At 38.0% G+C, this 22,827-nt stretch overlaps 1 protein-coding gene across 5 annotated transcripts in view; it reads right to left on the minus strand.

The window, feature by feature from the left end:
* Positions 1-22,827, minus strand: part of LOC124785145 (luciferin 4-monooxygenase) — a 345,708-nt gene that overhangs the window by 77,413 nt on the left and 245,468 nt on the right. For all 5 annotated transcript variants that reach the window (XM_047254157.1, XM_047254155.1, XM_047254158.1 and 2 more), the window contains exon 3: positions 18,436-18,643. In XM_047254157.1, the coding sequence (XP_047110113.1) occupies positions 18,436-18,643 (208 nt within the window). The remainder of the gene's footprint in view (positions 1-18,435; positions 18,644-22,827) is intronic.

Here is a 22,827-nt window from a genome sequence, read left to right on the forward strand (position 1 = left end):
TTGCTCTTCAATATAGCCTCTCTTCCCGTTATCCACCAGGCCTCAATCTCCGCTAATTTCAAGTTACCGCCACTCATACCTCACCTGTCATTCAACAACATCTTTGCCTCTGCACTTCTGCCTTGACTGACATCTCTGCCCAAACTCTTTGTCTTCAAATATGTCTGCTTGTGTCTGTATATGTGTGGATGGATATGTGTGTGTGTGCACGAGTGTATACCCGTCCTTTTTTCCCCCTAAGGTAAGTCTTTCCGCTCCCGGGATTGGAATGACTCCTTACCCTCTCCCTTAAAACCCACATCCTTTCGACTTTCCCTCTCCTTCCCTCTTTCCTGATGAGGCAACAGTTTGTTGCGAAAGCTTGAATTTTGTGTGTATGTTTGTGTGTCTGTCGACCTGCCAGCACTTTCATTGGTAAGTCACATCATCTTTGTTTTTTTTTATATATATATATATATATATATATATAAAGAAAGATGATGAAACTTACCAAACAAAAGCGCTGGCAGGTATTAGCAGGTATTAGCCTATAAGAATTAAAACATTAATTAATATGAACATTCTTGCAATAGTTATAACTTTTTTCATAATTAATGTCTTTTATGAAAATTACATGAATAATGCAACATTAACCCCACTCACCCCCCCCCCCCCCCCACACACACACACACACATATGTATATATATGTGTGTGTGTGGGGGGGGGGGTGAGTGGGGTTAATGTTGCATTATTCATGTAATTTTCATAAAAGACATTAATTATGAAAAAAGTTATAACTATTGCAAGAATGTTCATATTAATTAATGTTTTAATTCTTATAGGCTAATATCAAAATCCAATGTAATATAAATAGTGAAAAGTCTAGTAATTTCTCAAAAAAGTAAAATGCTGACAAAAATTGTTATAATCATATTAATTTAATATTTCAAGTAAATTTAAACATAAATCTTGTAGTGAAATCATTTGGATTATGAAATTTTAATTATATTGTAAGCCTTAACAATGAAGTAAACTTTTTTGATTGTAACAAATTATAAAGTGATTGTGGCTGCCACTGCAGCAGACAATCTTTGTGAAGTTTTATCAGTCTTGGGACCACAGGCAGAGGACCATGTAATCACTGAGTCTGACTTTGATCTGTATGTTACTAAGAGTTGTTATGAATAAATAAAGGATATTATTCAACAGAGTGGTAACAATAAATTTTTTACTAAGTAAAATCCCCACAATTGCATAAGAATATGGAATAATTCAAAAAAATCACCTCAGGATTTCTGTAGCAAACAATAATAATATATGAATAAGAGCTACAATCATCACCACCTCTGATTCAATATGACAAGTAACAAATTATTTCTGTGACATTTCCTCTGACAATTTTTTTATGGTTTTGCAAGAACCACAATTATATGATGTGGATATTGCAAACAATTTAACAAAACTTTTGTCTTGATTTTCGTCTTCCCTTATTTTACTTTTATGATTCTAAAACCCTCTCCTGCATTCTGAAATTATTTCAAGTTATTTTATGCTCACAACATCTAACTTTACATGTATTGGCACTGTCAACAAAGTATAAATTTTTTTACAGTTACAAATTACATTTTAATAACAGCAAAAATAATCAGTTATTGACTAAATAATTTAATTGGGTAGATAAAAAATCTACTCACCAAGTGGCGGCAGAACATACACATAAAAGATGGTTGTAATTGGGAAGCTTTCAGAGCCAGTGGCTCTTTCTTCAGGCAGAAGGGTTGATGGGGAAGGAAGAGGGGTGAAGGAAAAGAAGTAGATTTTGGGAAAGTTGCCCAGAACTACTACTTACTGCACAGATTTACAATATGGTACAGTTACAGTACTATACTTATTTCTATGACAGAATTGTTTCTTACATTATTATTCAAGTTAAATCCTAGTCATACTGGCAATTTTGGTTAAGCTACTGCTTGAAATGCATTTTGAAAGTATCTTCTTTCAACATCTTAAATTCATTTGGTAAGGAATTGTGAAAAATAGATCCTTTGACATACGGACTTTTTGCTGTTAACTTTCTGTTAACCATGTGACAGTATTTTTTGTGCCTTGTATCATGGTTGTGAATTTCCATGTTTTTATATACGGTATGATCCTAGTGTCTTCTTTCACTAGCATAATGCTTTATAGTATATGAATGGCATAAACTGTGAGAATATTGTGTCCAGCAAATAAGCTTTTGCAAGATGTTTCTTGTTTTACTTTTGCTATGATTCTCAAGGCTCTCTTTTGCAGTATGCAAATCCTTTTCATACTAGTGTTGCGCATCCCACCCCACAGTACTATTCCATAAGGAAAGACAAGAAAGGATACACAATTCAAAATATACAGTCCTTAGGAGTTAAGAATTAAGTTATGGTGATAATCTCCTTAATGCACATAGATTGGACATTATTTTCTTTGCAGGCTTGGTCAACTTGCTGCTTCCATGAAATTCGCTCATCTAGGCACAAACCCAAAAATTTACATTCTGAACAGGTTCCTGACAAAATCTTACAAATCACAATATTTTGTCTAACTGAACCACATAGTTTAATATATGTTTTTTTTCTACGTTTACTTATAAGTTCTCTCTTTCAAAATGAGCACCTGCTTTTCAGTAATGTCTTGACTCTCTTCAGTTAGGCTGGGCTCACTGTCCCCACAGCAGACACCAGATGTGTCATTGGCGTACCTGCTTATTATCTAGAGGGCTAGTGAAATCATTTACATGACACATGAGTACAAATTGACCAAAAATGGAGCTACAGGGTAACGACAAAATATACTTTTCTCAGTCTTCTTCCTCTTCTCTCCAGTATTCCCTTCATTATCACATATAATTTTTGTACACTGCTGTCTACCTTTTAAATATTTTTTGAGCAATTGCAAATGTTTTACAGAGATGCCACCCATCATAAGTTTTGATAAGAATGTAACACAATGTACTCTGTTGCAAGCTTTTGAGAGGTCCAGGAATTCTCTTGCTGTTGACACTTTTCTTTTCTCTTTAACACACAATGGACTGCTGCTGACATGGCACTTTGACCCCTTCTGATACCATGTTGGAAATCACTTAATATGTCAACACTACTGTAATGTTCCAGGATTTCTTTTAACACTATTTTTTTCAGTTAATTTGCCCAGTGTGGAGATTAGGACAATGTATCTGTAGTTTTGAACATGCCTTATTTCCCCATTTTTGTGTAAGGGTCTGACTACAGCCAGTTTTAACTCGTCAGGGAATACACCATATTGAAGAAGACCATTTATTAGAGGTACTCAGAGCTTAATTTTGGCCAGAACATGCTGGAACAGCATTCTGGCACCTCCCAGGGAATTTTAATATTTTTGAACTTACTGGAAAAGTCAGCAGTAGAGATTTAAAATAGAGTATGTGTATTATTTGTGATGTAACTCTAATTTACCATCCAAAGGTGTGATCATTACACTGCTTGTATGATTAAACAGGTGCATTCCAGCACCTAAGATTTTAGAAATTAAGCACTGAATGGACTAATGGTTTCACTAGTTCATGTTTGCATTTCTTCATTAGATATGGAGAAATTTCATCTAATCCTGCCGATTTTTTTTTCTGAGGCTATCAATAAGCTGCAGAATGTCGTCTGTGTAAACTACAGGTAGATTACTGCAGTTCTGTTCATTAGTGGAGTCAAATGTGTGCTGAGGATCTTGTTTCATGCAAACATAATTTTCAACAGTATCTATAAAGTAGTTATTAAAAATACTGCTAACTAAAAGGGGATCAGAAATGACATTATTATTCACAGTTCATTCTACATTATCAATTTTAGTTTTTGTTACATTGTTTCTGATTTTATTTACAATTAACCAGCAAGACTTTTGCACAATGTTACACCATAATTTAGATGGAAGTGAACTCACCCATGGTGGGCATTTATAGGGGTTTCCATGTCCAATATCCTTGTAAAAGTGATCTATGGATGAATAAAAATATCACTACTACACTACTGGCCATTAAAATTGCTACACCACAAAGAAGACATGCTACAGATGAGAAATTTAAACGACAGGAAGAAGATGCTGTCATATCCAAATGATTAGGTTTTCAGAGCATTCACACAACGTTGGTGCCGGTGGCAACACCTGCAACGTGCCGACATGAGGAAAGTTTCCAACCGATTTCTCATACACAAACAGCAATTGACCGGTGTTGCCTGATGAAACATTGTTGTGTTGCCTCATGTGAGGAGGATAAATGTGTACCATCACGTTTCTGACTTTGATAAAGGTCAGATCGTAGCCTATCGTGATTGCGCTTTATCGTATCGCGACATTGCTGCTCGCGTTGGTCGAGATCCAATGACTGTTAGCAGAATATGGAATCAGTGGGTTCAGGAGGGTAATATGGAATGCTGTGCTGGATCCCAACAGCCTTGTATCACTAGCAGTCGAGATGACAGGCATCTTATCCGTATGGCTGTAACAGATAGTGCAGCCATGCCTCGATCCCTGAGTCAACAGATGGGGACGTTTGCAAGACAACAACCATCTGCATGAACAGTTCGATGATGTTTACAGCAGCATGGACTATCAGCTCGGAGACCAAGGCTGTGGTTACCCTTGACCCTGCATCACAGACAGAAGCACCTGCGATGGTGTACTCAATGATGAACCTGGGTGCACGAATGGCAAAACATCATTTTTTTGGATGAATGAATCCAGGTTCTGTTTACAGGATCATGATGGTCGCATCTGTGTTTGGCGACATCGTGGTGAACGCACATTGGAAGCGTGTATTCGTCATCGCCATACTGGTGTATCACCCGGTGTGATGGTATGGGATGCTATTGGTTACACGTCTCGGTCACCTCTTGTTCGCATTGACGGCACTTTGAACAATGGACATTACATTTCAGATGTGTTACGACCCGTGGCTCTACCCTTCATTCAATCCCTGCGAAACCCTACATTTCAGCAGGATAATGCATGACCGCATGTTGCAGGTCCTGTGTGGGCCTTTCTGGATACAGTAAATGTTTGACTGCTGTCCTGGCCAGCACATTCTCCAGATCTCTCACCAACTGAAAATGTCTGGTCAATGGTGGACAAGCAACTGACTCGTCACAATACACCAGTCACTACTCTCAATGAACTGTGGTATCGTGTTGAAGCTGCATGGGCAGCTGTACCTGTACACGCCATCCAAGCTCTGTTTGATTCAATGCCCAGGTGTATCAAGGCCATTATTACGGCCAGAGGTGGTTGTTCTGGGTACTGATTTCTCAGGATCAATGCACCCAAATTGCGTGAAAATGTAATCACATGTCAGTTCTAGTATAATATATTTGTCCGATGAATACCCGTTTATCATCTGCATTTCTTCTTGGTGTAGCAATTTTAATGGCCAGTAGTGTATAACAGCAGCTACCACTACTACAACCACTATGATGCAAGTTTTCAGAGCTATGAAGACACGACACTCTCTTCTAAGCTTACCATTAACATTACTCTCATGAGAAATGAGTATCATGTAAATGCTTAAAGGTGAGTGAATCACCAAATAAATACCAGTACTCAACATGTTAACCCATTTTAAGTTATCTTGCATCCATATGCTAAAGAATTTTTTTTCTGAATTTCTTATCACTGGTTCATTACTACTTGAAACAGCTGGTTCATTTGGTTTGAAACATTCACATATTCCTGTCTATGTAGAATTTGTCCTGAAATTATGCTGTGATCTAGATAATGTATTATTATTTATGAATGATTTCAGATTGTCTTCATATTTACACATTTATATCTAAAAACAAAGATGATGTGACTTACCAAATGAAAGTGCTGGCAGGTCGACAGACACACAAACAAACACAAACATACACACAAAATTCAAGCTTTCGCAACAAACTGTTGCCTCATCAGGAAAGAGGGAAGGAGAGGGAAAGACGAAAGGATGTGGGTTTTAAGGGAGGGGGTAAGGAGTCATTCCAATCCCGGGAGCGGAAAGACTTACCTTAGGGGGAAAAAAGGACGGGTATACACTCGCACACACACACACACACACACACACACACACACACACACACACATATCCATCCACACATATGGTGTCTGTATATGGGTGGATGGATATGTGTGTGTGTGCGAGTGTATACCCGTCCTTTTTTCCCCCTAAGGTAAGTCTTTCCGCTCCCGGGATTGGAATGACTCCTTACCCTCTCCCTTAAAACCCACATCCTTTCATCTTTCCTTCTCCTTCCCTCTTTCCTGATGAGGCAACAGTTTGTTGTGAAAGCTTGAATTTTGTGTGTATGTTTGTGTTTGTTTGTGTGTCTGTCAACCTGCCAGCACTTTCATTTGGTAAGTCACATCATCTTTGTTTTTAGATATATTTTTCCTACGTGGAATGTTTCCCTCTATTATAACCATATTTACACATTTAACTATACTAGAGGAAGTACTGATCAGCCGACAATTATTCACCATGCTTTATAACATGACTGTACACACAAATGACTTTAGATGTTTCTGAAGATTTGGGAAGTGTGCCTATTTACAGAGAAGTCTGTTGATGGTGACGTTATATTTATGACAAAAATGACCAACTGCTTTGTACTACAACTGCTAACTCCCATTCAAAAAGCTCACTGAACCAAAGTAGCTGAAGAAATGTTTCAGTTGTGTCAGGCCAATCCAGAAAACTTCCTTAGCTGCTTATCATCATGGATGTGTCTCTGTTTATTACTATAAACAAAGCAGCAGACCAAGCAGTGGGAACATGTGGATGCACCGCTGCTGAAAAAGGCAAAGACCCAACCATCACTGGTAATATGAAGCTGAGTGTCTTGAGCAACTGTCATGGTGTGGTGCTAACACATATGCTCATAAGGGGCAAACTATCATATAGAAGTATACTACTGAATTTTCTTACAAGAGCAAGGAAGGCTGTCAAGATAAAATTTTGTGGGAAGCTGTCCAAAGGGGTGTTTTTGCTCCATAAAAACCTGCCACTTCATTGTGCACAGGACATGATCACGCATGCTGCAGAGGACACAGCCACATATGTTGCTTCTATGCGTCATCACATTTTGCCTTGTTCTCCCCTGCCACTCCTTCCCCCACTCTCAAATGTATTTTTCTTACATGGCCACCAATGACTTCTTCCTCTTTTCTCACAAGAAGAAACTGTTGTGTAGCAAGCATTTCCAGACTGCTCATAATGTGGTTGTTGATGTAGAACATTCCCCTTGCAATCAAAATGCAACCAAGGTCGCCATTAAGACATTCACCATTGGGAAAAATGTCATATTGCAGAGTGAATGTACAGGGATGGACAGACATTATCACAAACTTTCACAGTCACAGCTTGATTTTTTCGAGATGATAATTAGATCTCAAGAGTTCCCTTCACATCAGGTAGAAGCATTTTTGTAGAATAAGTTTTATCTGGTACTTGAAATTTTATTAAACCCTCTTCTGACTTTGTACTTTGTGGTAACGTATTATTCAGCCTTTCATCTTTTTCAGAGCTTCATTTTGTCATTATACTGTATGGTCTACTGAATGTCTAAGGCCTGCAGTTTCATTTGTAAAATCAAGTTGGCTCCTTCCGTTTAAACTTTTCCTAATTAACAACACTACTGCCAGAATATACAAACAATGCAATGGAAGAATGTTTATTTTTATTTATTTATTTAACTTGATCATGGCTATCATGTCCGCTCTTACATCAGATCAGGGTTTCACACATATGGTACCTTTTGTTTTTAATAATAGTTTCCTGAGAAATAACGTTTTTAACACAACAAATAGTATTAAAATAAATTCAGTGTCTGAAGTGGCAATGTGAGTAAATTATACTGACTATGAACTGATAAAGTTAATGCTGGCAGTACTTGTATTGCAGCTGCTGCAACTAATAGTAGTAGTAGTAGTAGTAGTAGTAGTACTAGTAGTAGTAATAATAATAATAATAACAATAATAATGACAATAATAACAATAAAATAGTGGTATATATACTAAAAATTTATAAGTGTACAGGATAGATGTTTTATGATACAGTGACTTCTGGAGAAAGGAAGGTTAAGGAGACTGCACCAGCTAAGAATAGTGGGAAAAAATGAAGATCTGGATGGGAAGAAGGATGTACAAGTGCACAATGACACTGGTAATCCTTATTGTTGCTTTAGTAAATATGTCATTAACTGTCTTGTGAAGCTGTAGATGTTATTCAGCTCTCTAATGTAATACAGAAGGTTATTCCAGAACTGGGGTCCTTCTACCAAGAAGGACTTAGAGAAAATGGGTGAATGATGTAGTGGGATAGAAACAATTTTGCTCTGGTGAGAGCAGGTGTTCCTGCCATGTTCTTCAGACAAGAGCCCTAAGATTGAATAGATATATGGGGGATAGTGTATACTGACAATGCAGTAGAGAAGGTATGTAGAGAGGGTATGTAAATCTCTGTGCTTGTCTGCACACAGCCAAGATAGCTGTGCATATGTTTGTGAAACACGATCAAAAAGTCAAACATCACGTAACGGGCACAGGCATTCATAGCCAAACACTGTGAGCTTTCCTCAGAATGGTTTTGCAGGATAACAATAATCAATAATTGAAAGTATAAGTATCTGTGAAAAGTTTCTGCTTCACATCAAGAGAGAAAACCTTTTTATATTTTTGTAGGGCATGGAGAGGTGCTGATGCCTTCTTGCACACTGCAGTTATGTGCTTAGTCCAATTTAGATTTTCACATATTATTACTACTGGATTCTTTGCTGATGGTGAAAAGCTGATATTGTCCCTATTTAGAGTTAATGATGGTAGGGAATCCCAATATTTTGGGCTAATGAACCTAGAATTACTAACCACCACCACTTGGAATTTGGATGGGGTGAGCTTTAATGGTTTTGCAGGATAACAATAATCAATAATTGAAAGTATAAGTATCTGTGAAAAGTTTCTGCTTCTCATCAAGATAGAAAACCTTTTTATATTTTTGTAGGGCATGGAGAGGTGCTGATGCCTTCTGCACTCTGCAGTTATGTGCTTAGTCCATTTTGGCAGTGCACACAGTTCGGTACTGAGAGTCTCAATAGGCTTCTTCAAGTTTGCAGGTTTTGCACTTAGATACAACAGGAGGTCATCAGCATACATGTGATATTTGTAGTAGGACAAATGTGATGACACATCATTTATGTACAATGAAGAGGGTATAGGACCTAAAACTGAACCTTGAGGGATGCCTGATACTATCTACATGCATTGTGTGCTTATGGTGCCGGACATGATGCGCTGCTGGTGAGACATCAGGCATGAGTGAAACCATAGCACTGCACTATGTGAGAAATTGAAGCTACTAAGTTAGCAAGTAAAATGTTAAAGTAAACAGTGTCAATGGCTTTGCTGAAGCCTTACAAGCACATGATCATTGCCTCCTGTGTATCCGTGGCAAGTTTCAGGTTACCTGTTACCTTTATTTAGATGGATGTCATGTTGGGATGTTTACAGAAACCTAACTAGTATCCATCTAGTAGGTTGTTTGTAGTTAAGTGATTTGTTAGCTGGTCATGGACTGTATTTTTTAAGGCCTTGGACAGTGCAGGAAGAATTGAAATTGGTAGATAATCAGGGGGTGCTACAGCAACATCCTTTTTTAGGTAGTGGCTTAACCCCTGTTTCCAGGCCTCAGGGAAAATACTTGTGTTTAAGGAGTTGAAGACGTGTTATGGTGGGCAGTAGTGGGCCAATAATAAGTTCCACCATTTGGACTATGATGCCATCATGTGCAGTAGATGCTGGTCTGATACGCATGATGGCTTTTTTTGTGGTAATGCAGATAATGTGCTTTAGATTAGAATATTTCATGGCTACAGTTGTTTACCTCCACGAAGTAATCAATGAGTCTGTTTCATTTGTGGTTCAATTGTGGTTCTAGATAATGTGAAATAACAGTTTAGTTCTTCAGGTGGGACAATGGGATCAGATGGGACTTTAACTTTGCCTATGCCAAGACCACAAATGTTTTTCTATAGTTACAGTTGGTCTATTTCTATTGTCAGATAATGTATGGGCATGCTTGAGTTTCAGAATTCTCACAGCTTGACTGACTTTGTTTGGCTTCTGCTTGTAAGCAACATGATTTACAGGCCTGGAGCATAGTTTGTATGCCTGACGTGCAGCATCTCTGATATGCACGAGTCATTTTAGCTCAGGTTTCCTTCTTACTTTTCTGGAATTAGGGGAGTAAGTTTGTTAGCAAAGGTTTTCAGAAGATTTTTGATGTTTCAGATTCAAAGGCTCTTATAATCCTCCTTCGTGCTATAAAGCAGCTTTTGCTGGCAGGTGAATTTCCCTACAAATGACACAGACACAAGCTACTATGTGCTCATGCAGTACAACATGACCATGATACTGAACAGTGGTTTGTTAGGTGGTGACAGAGCAGAGGAAGGAAGAGACAATGGAGAAGAGAGTGTGGGTGCAAGATGAGTGAAGTTAGGGACCCGGGGCATGGGTCGAGGCAAGTGTGGGCAGGGGTCTAGTAGAGACATGGGCCAGGAGGACAACAGGACTGAGGGAAGCATTGCTAGGACAACTCCCATTCATTTAATTTAGAGAAGCTGGTACAGGGGAAAGGATCTAAATGGCACAGATTATGAAGCAGAAATTGAAACTGAACACATTGTGCTCAGCAACATGTTCAACTCCTAGGTGATAAATTCTTCTTCTGGCAATAGTTTAGCTGTGGTCATTTATTTGGTTGGACAGCTGGTTGGTGATCCTGCCCACATAAAATTCTGTGAAGACACTGCTTTTACAGGTGGCCTTGCCTCTGGTAGGACATGATAAGCCTATGATTGGGCTGGAGAAGAATATGTGCTGGTTTGGTGTATCTGGCTGGTTTTGCACCTTGCCTGTGCATTGTGTTAAGTTTGCTCCCCCCATTCAGTGCTACATTTCAAATTTAATGAAAGTAAATTGGAAATTATTTACTTGGAGGCAGAGGAATGGTGGAGAGAGGGAGGAGTTGGCCAGGGGGATACTCACATGTACATACAGGTAAACAAGAGAAAGTTAAGAGCTGTGTCCATGTGCCTATATAGTAACCATCTCATGTGTCTGTTTGATTTAAAAACAACTTAGTTATTCTACATTTTTAATTCAAGTACGGAACAGAATTCTCATGATTTATAATTCAGATGAATTTTAGCATCGCAATATCCAATGGATATCCATGTCCCAAAGAACTAGGTTTCTGGTAGATATGGCATGTTTACAGTTGTGATAAATTTATCTGTGGATAACTAATTTTCAATATGTGAGGTGTACTTCAGAGCTTCATTCTGGAAATCTTTATAGCTCTTCCACTGACCAGTACACTGGTGTAATTTTCAAGTTCAATATATTTATGGTAGGAACTGAGTAGGTCTAAATCATTTATAGAAAGAAGAAAGACTTTATGACCTTGCCTTGTGGGATACTATATATTAGATTTTGTTCATGAGAATATTTATTTTATTAATTTATTTATTTTTTACCCATCTTTCAGTATTAACATGCAATCAATGTTGTCAGAAGTATTACAGCTATTTGTACATTATGTTTTATATAACAAAATATTACATGGTAAAAATATGGCAGTGTTGTACCCTATTAGCTTATAACTGCCTCTACACCCATATCTATACATAACAGTAAGCCTTAATTTATCAGCATTGACATGCAATCGATGTTGTCAGGAGAATTATAGCTATTTGTACATTATGTTTCTATAACAAAATATTACATAGTAAAAAATATAGCAGTGTTGTACCCTATTAGCTTATAGTTGCCTCTACACCCATATCTATACATAACAGTAAGCCTTAATTTATCAATAAATTAGGTCACTTTACAACTCTGAAATTCTTCTATACTATAGAAAGTATTATCCTTAATCCACACTTTGGTTTTTGTTTTGAAAATATCCAGAGAAACCAGTGTAGCCTGTACGGGTAAAGTGATGAATAATTTTATGCCTATGTATTCATAGCTAGACTGGGTTTTCTTAAGCCTGGTTGTGGGTATATCAATCATATTTGTTTGTTGAGTATTGTATTGATGAACAGATTTCCTTATGTGTAGTGGTTTAAGTTTTCTTTTATGTTTAATAGGCAACAATATATGTAAAGAGATGGGACTGTGAGAATTTTTAAGTCTTTAAAATAAGGTCTACATGAGGTCTTGTTGTCAATGATTCCATGTTGTTGTTGTAGTCTTCAGTCCTGAGACTGGTTTGATGCAGCTCTCCATGCTACTCTATCCTGTGCAAGCTTCTTCATCTCCCAGTACCTACTGCAACCTACATCCTTCTGAATCTGCTTAGTGTATTCATCTCTTGGTCTCCCTCTACGATTTTTACCCTCCACGCTGTCCTCCAATACTAAATTTTGAAAGCTTCTATTCTCTTCTTGTCCAAACTATTTATCGTCCATGTTTCACTTCCATACATGGCTATACTCCATACAAATACATTCAGAAATGACTTCCTGACACTTAAATCTATACTCGATGTTAACAAATTTCTCTTCTCCAGAAATGCTTTCCTTGCCATTGCCAGTCTACATTTTATGTCCTCTCTACTTCGACCATCATCAGTTATTTTGCTCCCCAAATAGCAAAACTCCTTTACTACTTTAAGTGCCTCATTTCCTAATCTAATTCGCTCAGCATCACCTGACTTAATTCGACTACATTCCATTATCCTCGTTTTGCTTTTGTTGATGTTCATCTTATATCCTCCTTTCAAGACACTATCCATTACATTCAACTGCTCTTCCAAGTCCTTTGCTGTCTCTGACAGAATTACAATGTCATCGGCAAACCTCAAAGTTTTTATTTCTTCTCCATGGATTTTAATATCCACTCCAAATTTTTCTTTTGTTTCCTTCACTGTTTGCTCAATGTACAGATTGAATAACATTGGGGAGAGGCTACAACCCTGTCTCACTCCCTTCCCAACCACTGCTTCTCTTTCATGTCCCTCGACTCTTATAACTGCCATCTGGTTTCTGTACAAATTGTAAGTAGCCTTTCACTCCCTGTGTTTTACCCCTGCCACCTTTAGAATTAGAAAGAGAGTATTCCAGTCAACATTGTCAAAAGCTTTCTCTAAGTCTACAAATGCTAGAAACTTAGGTTTGCCTTTCCTTAATTTAGCTTCGAAGGTAAGTCGTAGGGTCAGTATTGCCTCACGTGTTCCAATATTTCTACAGAATCTAAACTGATCTTCCCTGAGGCCGGTCAGCTTTTCCATTCGTCTGTAAAGAATTCACATTAGTATTTTGCAGCTGTGGCTTATTAAACTGATTGTTCAGTAATTTTCACATCCGTCAACACCTGCTTTCTTTGGGATTGGAATTATTATATTCTTCTTGAAGTCTGAGGGTATTTTGCCTGTCTCATACATCTTGCTCACCAGATGGTAGAGTTTTGTCAGGGTTGGCTCTCCCAAGGCTGTCAGTAGTTCTAATGGAATGTTGTCTACTCCTGGCACCTTGTTTTGACTTATGTTTTTCAGTGCTCTGTCAAACTCTACATGCAGTATCATATCTCCCATTTCATCTTCATCTACATCCTCTTCCATTTCCATAATATTTTCCTCAAGTACATCGCCCTTGTATAGACCCTCTATTTACTCCTTCCACCATTCTACTTTCCCTTCTTTGCTTAGAACTGGGTTTCCATCTGAGCTCTTGATATTCATACAAGTGGTTCTCTTTTCTCCAAAAGTCTCTCTAATTTTCCTGTAGGCAGTATCTATCTTACCCCCAGTGAGATAAGCCTCTACACGCTTACATTTCTCCTCTAGCCATCCCTGCTTAGCCATTTTGCTCTTCCTGTCGATCTCATTTTTGAGACGTTTGTATTTCTTTTTGCCTACTTCATTTACTGCATTTTTATATTTTCTCCTTTCATCAATTAAATTCAATATTTCTTCTGTTACCCAAGGAGTTCTACTAGCCTTCGTCTTTTTTCCTACTTGAACAACTGCTGCCTTCACTACTTCATCTCTCAAAGCTACCCATTCTTCTTCTACTGTATTTCTTTCCCCCATTCCTGTCAATTGTTCCCTTATGCTCTCCCTAAAACTCTGTACAACCTCTGGTTTAGTCCATTTATCCCAGTCCCGTCTCCTTAAATCCCCACCTTTTTTGCAGTTTCTTCAGTTTTAATCTACAGTTCATAACCAATAGATTGTGGTCAGAGTCCACATCTGCTCCTGGAAATGTCTTACAATTTAAAACCTGGTTCCTAAATCTCTGTCTTATCATTATATAATTTATCTGAAACCTATCAGTATCTCCAGTCTTCTTCCATGTATACAACCTTCTTTTATGATTCTTGAACGAAGTGTTAGCTATGATTAAGTTATGCTCTGTGCAAAATTCTGCCAGGCGGCTTCCTCTTTCATTTCTTAGACCCAATCCATATTCACATACTACATTTCCTTAGTCACCCATGACTATTAAATTTTCGACTCCCTTCACTATCTGAATAATTTCTTTGATTTCTTCATACATTTCTTCAATTTCTTCATCATCTGCAGAGCTAGTTGGCATATAAACTTGTACTACTGTAGTAGGTGTGGGCTTCATGTCTATCTTGGCCACAATAATGCGTTCACTATGCTGTTTGTAGTAACTTACCCACACTCCTATTTCTTTATTCATTACTAAACCTACTCCTGCCTTACCCCTATTTGATTTTGTATTTATAATCCTGTATTCGTCTGACCAAAAATCTTGTTCCTCCTGCCACCGAACTTCACTAATTCCCACTATATCTAACTTTAACCTATCCATTTCCCTTTTTAAATTTTCTAACCTACCTGCCCGATTAAGGGATCTGACATTCCACGCTCCAATCCGTAGAATGCCATTAAGACGTCTAATTGCTTTTTTCAGCCAAGTGAAAATTTTTTTGGCTACAGGGGAGTTCCCCGATAAAAGAATGCCATATTGTAGATGACAGTGAAAGAAAGCAGAGTATGAATGAAGTTATGAACCTTGTGGAACACATGTGTAGATTGGCTAGCAGGTAGATAACTCATGATAACTTTCGACATACATAATCTGCATGTGTGTCGCACATTAATTTCAAGTCAACGTGTATTCCTATTAGTTTAACAGATGATAACTGTGTGTTGCTTTTTGATAGACTGAATATTATCTTGACAGTCGTTTCATGGTTCATAGGTAACTCTTTAGCTTTAAACCTGATATTAGATATTTTTGAGAGATTCTTCATTTTCCTCCTTCAATTTGTTTATATCCTCTCCGGAATTAGCTAATATTGTGTCATCAGCATAGAGGATAGATTTACAGGGTAAGTAACTTGGAAAATAATTTACAAATAATATAAATAGTAGAGGGCCAAGCACTGGGCCCTGAGGAACACCTCGTTTTATACTTAGAGTCTGTGACTTTTGGCCATTATGCTTTACAATTTGTTTTCTATTGCTGAGGTATGATTCAACTGGTGAGAGTTCCAAGTGTTTGATTCCATAGTAAAACAGTTTATCTCAGAATAATTTGTGGTTAACTGAGTCAAATGCCTTACTCAAATCAGTTTGAATGGCTTCAGCAGATAATTCTGATTCGAATGAGCTTAGTACAAAAGAGATAAGGTTTTCACCTGCTTTGACTGTTGATAAGTTTGACCTAAATCCATGCTGAGAATCATTTAATATATTATTGTCCGACAGGTGTATGCATATTTTCTGCAGTATGCAATATTCTATTATTTTTGAGAGAAGAGGCACAAGTGAAATTGGTCTATGATTATTGATACAGGACTTGTCACCTTTTTTGTAAAATGGTATGACAATTGTCTTTTTGAGACATTCTGGAATGTGTCAACCAGAGAGCGTCCAGTTTATCAATATACAAAGAGGATACGATACGAGATCTACAATTTTTTTAATTACAAAGTTTGACAGGCCATAAACATCTTCAGATCTGGAGTATCCTAATTTAGAGGTTGCTCTAATTATATCAATTACTTGTACTTAGTAGAGGATTATACTGTTTTCATCTTGATGTGTAAGTTTAACTATTCATTTTCTGTTCCACAGACCCAAGTTCATCCATTGGTACCTCAGTTGCATAGCTATGAAACCTTCCAGTTTTGTCAAAAAGATGGAATCTATAAAATTGAAAGCTATTGTAATGTCAAGAAATATTCCCACTACATGTTCTAGTTTTGTTAATGAATCAGTTTACAAAGGCAGAACTAGTAGATTGAGTTGATTTACTTTTGCAGAAGCCATACTGGTTTCTTGAAAACAAATTCGTTTTTCTATAGACTCCACATGTTTGAAAACTAATTGTTTTTTCTATAGACACCACAAGCTCAATGTGAATTTTTTTTTTAGTTACTTTAAAAAAAAACAGACAGCAGTTACATTGAATCTATAGTTTTATGTGTCAGTTGTATGTCCTTTCTTGAAAAGAGACTTCACCTCCAGTGTTTTTATCATTTCTGGAAAGATACTTTCTGTCCTTGAGCGCCGCGAGGGATTAGCCGGGTGGTCTAAGGCGCTGCAGTCATGGACTGTGTGGCTGGTCCTGGCGGAGGTTCGAGTCCTCCCTTGGGCATGGGTGTGTGTGTTTGTCCTTAGGATAATTTAGGTTAAGTAGTGTGTAAGCTTAGGGACTGATGACCTTAGCAGTTAAGTTCCATAAGATTTCACACACATTTTTTTTCCCCCTTGAGCAATTGTAGATGCCTGCAATGGGCTTTACTATCAAAGGAGCATATTTCTGTATGAGAAAATCTAGTTTCTTTGCCAATACTACACAAGGACTCTGGTTTAAGTTCTTTCATTGTGTCTAACATCTCCTGCTTCAACAGGGAATACTGATTATATACAAAGAAGGGTAACACAAATGGTCACCTGCTTCAACAGGGAATACTGATTATATACAAAGAAGGGTAACACAAATGGTCACAGGTTTGTTTTGACCCATGGAAGAGCATAAAAAAATGCTGGAAAACCTGAACTGGCAGACTCTTGTAGATACATGCCGGCTATCCCACAAAAGCCTACATAAAATGTTTCAAGAGCTAGCATTAAGTGACACATCTATTAGAACCCCCTGCATATTGCTCCTGCAGGGGCAAAAACAAGTGTAGATATATTAAGGTGTGCCCATAAGCATTTAAGAAATCATTCTTCTTGCACTCCATATATGAATGGTATGAGAAGAAATCCTGATACATTGTATAATGGAAAACACCCACCACAATACATACAGTCATTTGCAGGGTATAGATGTAGACTTGTACTATAAAACAACAGTCATACAGGCAAACAGACAGAGCATAAGATAGTATTTGTTTCAACTAAATGAGTGCAGTGTCACTTATAATGTACATGCTATAAGCATTTTTAATGATCATCTGATATATTTAGTAAATAAATTAAGAGTCAAATTGTGCATCTGAAAAAGTAAAATTCAATATTGAAACTATCATTCCAAAAATTTTAAGTACCTATAACTAGCACAAGCATTATTTTCTGAATTTAAGCAAATTACAAAAATTCTCAGAAATAAAAGCTCGCATGATGTTGATGGACTTTCAAACTGAAATGTGAAGAGTTATTTCACATAATTAGTGATATGTTTCAATGTATCAATGCCTTACAAGAATAGGAAATATCTTCAGATAAATTAAAACATACCACTGTTAAACATCATTGTAAGAAAGGGGATAGAAAAGTTGTAATAATTATCATCCAATTTCTTTATGAACTTTTTTTTTTTCTAAAATATCTCATGAATGGACTTAGACACTGATGCAGCTGGGAGAAGTTTCCTTCAGAAGACAGTTAAGTGAATGGTGCTCTCTGTCCCTCTGATGTCACAGTATGATCTCAGCACTCAAAATGCTGCTCTCAAGTATACACTGGATAATTCTTTTTCAAAAAACTTAGGTGCCTTCTGTTTCTTCAGTTGTATATTTTATGGTTGGACTATTTATGTACTGGTTATCCAATTGGGCTTCGAACTTACTCAGAAAGGACTTGTGTTTGCTGCCATCAACCAGACTGTGATCACTGCAGTTTGAGCCTTGTAATTTTGTGTATGACAGTACAATACAATAAATGGTGTCACACTGCTGACAGAATACTCCACCAAGACTGGAAGAACTTTGTTCTCAGCCATGATTGGGTCACTCAGAGCACTGGTCTCACAGCACCATGAAGAACTTGTCTAAATACACACACACACACACACACACACACACACACACACACACACACACACACAAGACATCTTGATCTTGAGACAGATGAATTAGCTTTGTACACAAATATTTGTATGTCACATTGTAGTTGAAATAGTAAATATGATACCAAGAAATGCAACTGTTAATTTTTGCTTACTTTCAGTATATGTGGGATTTAGGGGTGCACATGCAACACCCATGTATAGAGCTGCCAGAACTGGTAAGCAAAAATCAAGAGAGTTTTCACTTAATATGGTAAGTGCATCTCCAGACTTAATGCCTATTGTTTGTAGACTGTCTGCCAGGCTCAAGCTTCTTTTCAAAATCTCTGAAAAAGTTCTAGTTTCTCCAGTCACAGCATTCACCTGCAAACAGATGAATAAAAAGCATTTACAATTGACTAAGGTTCAATAGGATTTATAGAAGTTGCAGCAACAAAATCCATAATGCTTTTCTGTTTCTCCACACTTATCATTGTAGTTCAACAATAATTTCTGCATAAAAGACTCCAAACAACACTAAAATGCAAATATTCTGCTGCAATTTTAATTTTTTTTATTTTATTTTCAATTAACGTAATGCCAATACACAGCCTAAAATAAAATATTTATTTTTGTTCAGTTTTTGTCACTGTGATTTGTGTAGGGACTGATATCGCTCACATGAAGCGTATGGGAATGTGATCACTGAACATGACTTTTAAAAAGTGATGTAATGAATATACTTATGTGATGCTTATCAAGGAAGTAAACACTTCATTTTTTGATAAAAAATATTACCCATAACTCAGTGTGTGCTGATTTTGTGAGCATTAATAGTACACAGTAACTTTTTATAGGAGAGAAGTAGCAGACTGAAGATATACATCATTCTGTGTTTTCTTGGAAGGTTCCATTAAGGAAGCACTACTTTGTGATGTAAATGCCTAGTTTAGCTGTGTATAGCATTAGAATGGGTAGACAGCTATTAGTATAATGACATTCATTTCGGTGGGAACATGCTGAGATAAGTGTAGTTCTGTTGATCTAATACAGTTTAGTCCCGGTATAAGTTTTGGTAGTAGATGTATAAATTGTGCCTGTTTGTATAAAATGCTTCTATTTTTAAAGTTTAATTGAAGTGTGTCATGGATATGATCTGTATAATGAATCTCCCAGAGAATTTTCTTCATACTGAAGTCCAGGATGGAATAAGAACAATATTATGAAACAACAGATTGCTACTTACTGTATACAGGAGATGTCGAGTCGCAGACAGGTACAGTGAAAAGACTGCAATACATTTAAGCTTTCATCCAAAAGGCCTCCTACCGAAATAGAAACACACACACACACACACACACACACACACACACACACACACACACACACACACATTCAAATAAGAAAAACTCATGCAATTATGACCACTGTCTCCGACTACTGTGACTGGACTACATCTGTGCCTGTCAAAAGCAGCAGTCTGTGTGGATGAGGAGGGAAGGAGGAGGTGTGTAGTGTGGATTGGGAGAGATCGAAAGGTAGGGATAAGGAAAAGTGTAGTGTTGCTTGTGGGAGCATACAGCGACAGGGTGATGACAGGGTAGGGCGGTTCAGTGCAGTTGGGAGGTTTAGGGGCCTGAAAAGGGGTGAGGTGTGAGAGGGAATGGAGAAGGAGAGAAGTAGAGAAGAGGAAAACAGCTAGTGGGTGCATTGGCAGAATAGAAAGTGGTATAATGCTGAGTTGAATCACAGAAGGGAACAGATAGGTAGAGGACATGGATTAGCAGAGGTTGAGGCCATGGAGGTTACTGGAATGTAGGATATGTTGCAGAGACAGTTCCCACCTGCACAACTCAGAAAAGCTGGTATTGGTGGGGAAGATCCAGATGGCACAGACTGTGAAGCAGTCATTAAGGGGAAGCACATCATGTTGGGCAAGTTCACCAACTGGGTGGTCCAGCTGTCTCTCGGCCACAGTTTGTTGGTGGCAATTCATGTGGACAAACAATTTGTTAGCTGTCATGTTGAAATAAGAAGCAGCAGAGTGGTTGTAGCTTAATTTGTAGATCACATGGTGGCTTTTAAGATGATAGCTGATGCCTGTGACCAGACTAGTGTGGTTGGTGGGAGGATGTATGTGTAGGCCTCACATCTAGGCCTATTGTAGGAATATGGGTGATGAGGCAAGGGGTTGGGAGCAGGGGTAGAGTAGGAATGGACAAAGACAATGCATATGTTTGGTGGGCAATGGAATACCACTGTGGGAGGTGTGGGAAGGATAGTGGGTAGAATATTCCTCATTTCAGGGTATGACAAGACATACTTGGAAGCCTGGTGGAGAATGTGATTCTGCTGCTCCTAACCCGGGTGGTACTGAGACATGAAATGAGTACTCCTTTGTGGCTCAACAGTGGGCATGTGGTAGGTGGGAAGTAAAGGTAGAAACAAGGCATGAGAGTTCTATTTCTATAGAAGGCTGGGAGGATATTTCAGTCTGCGAAGGCCTCAGTGAGACCCTTAGTATATTTAGAGAGGGAATGCTTGTCAGTACAGATGCAATGACCACTGGTGACTAGGCTATATGGAAGGAACTTCTTGGTAAGGAATTGGTAGCAGCTATAAAAGAGAAGGCATTGCTGGTGTTTGATCCGGAAAGAGAGCTAATGAAGCCACCTCTGAGGTGGAGATTGACACTGAGAAAGGTGCCTGGTTGGGCGGAGGGGAACCAGGTGAAACAAATGAGGGAGAAGGTGTTGAGGTTCTGGAAGGATGTGGATAGTTTCCTCATCCTTGGCTCAAAGAAGGAAGGTGCCACCAATGAATATGAACCAGATGAGGGGTTTGGTATTCTGGGTTGTTAGGAAAGATTCCTCTAGCTGACCCTTGAATAGGTTGGTATAGAATGGTGCTATGTGAGTGTTCATTGCTGTAACATGGATTTGTTAGTAGGTGATGCCTTCAAAAGAAAAGCAACACCATCCTTTACATAGGCCATGTAGGGGAATCCTTCCTAACCACGCAGAATCCCAAACCCCTCACCTGATTCAGATTTATTTATGACATCTTCATGATCTGGATCAAGGGTGAGAACACAATATGCACATTCCTCCAAAACCTGAACATCTTCCCCCCCCCCCCCCCCCCCCCCCCCTTTTACTTCACCTGGTCCTCCTCAAACCAACAAGCCACATTCCTTGATGTTGGCCTCCACCTCAGGCTCTGACCATATCAGCCATACCAACCACTTTACAGCCCTGCCACCCATGGTCATAGCATCTGTAGTGATGAGACGTCCCTCTCCAAATATACCAAGGGTCTCACTGAGGCCTTCATATGCTGAATTACATTCCAACCTTGTACAGAAACTGATGTCCAGGGTCTCGTCACTCCAGTCACCTACCACCTTCCACAGACTCACTGTCCACCTGCAAAAGAGTACTAATCCCATGACTCAGAAACCCCCCCCCCCCCCTCCCCCCAGGATTGGAGTAACAAAATCACATTCTCAGCCAGATTTTCGACTACTGCTCATCATGTCCTCTACTTATGTACCTACTTCCTTGTTCCTATTTGCAATGATACAGTAGTTTGTAGGCCACATCATCAATACTTCTCCAGCACATGATACATGGATAGCAAATAGCTGTAAGTTTTGATATTAATAAAAGGAAAGATTTGTCATATTTTGTATAAATATGTGGTACCTTAAAAATGTGTATTATTTCTTATGTTTCATGTTATGAACATGGGGCATGGTAGTGGTGAAAGCAACAGCCTTTCTGTCAAGAGACAGCTATTGTCACAGGGCCATACTGGAGTTGAAAGTTGAATAGACTGCCATTTATCTGAAAGGACATCCTAAAACAATTTGCCCATCCCTGCATCAATAATGATGACAAAAGAAAAAAAATTGCAATTTGAATTGTAAAATTAAATATGTATTCAATTCATGTTTGGCTTTGGCCACAATTAGTTGGAAGGAATTGATGCATTTCATTAATACTTCAGATTTGATGATATTATCAGGGGGTGTAAAAGTTGTCTATCAAAGATTCAAAAGAGAGGAAAAGTATTTTATCCTACCTTAAGGGCATCTTCATGAATCATTGCTTATCTGAAAGTTTTTTCACGTCAAGAGAAGTTACCTAAGCTGAAATAACATTTAAAACGTATCTCGCAAGGACTGATACCAAATAGTAACGCCTTTGAATTAATGAAGTTATGCTACTAAGTTTGAGGTGATTTTATTTCACAACACTTGGATGAAAGTGTTATGAATGGTACTGTTCAAAGCATAGACTGACTTTATTTGAATTTTGAGCTGAAGAAACATAAATTTAACTCTGAAGAAGTATTTAAGTGAGGGTTCTGAAATAACAATCCAGAGACTACTTTTGTGAATAATGAGAAGCTTAAACAAAGTACATTACTAATATCATTGGATGCTATAGATTAGAACAGCTGTGATATTAATGCTGAGTATCATCAGTGATGGCACAAGTTTAATTGGGTCTATATTTTGTGAGTTGGTTCTAGACAATTCAAAACTGAATATTTCACGTGAAGTG

Source organism: Schistocerca piceifrons, chromosome 1, assembly GCF_021461385.2.
Source record: "Schistocerca piceifrons isolate TAMUIC-IGC-003096 chromosome 1, iqSchPice1.1, whole genome shotgun sequence".
Taxonomy (NCBI): Eukaryota; Metazoa; Arthropoda; class Insecta; order Orthoptera; family Acrididae; genus Schistocerca; species Schistocerca piceifrons.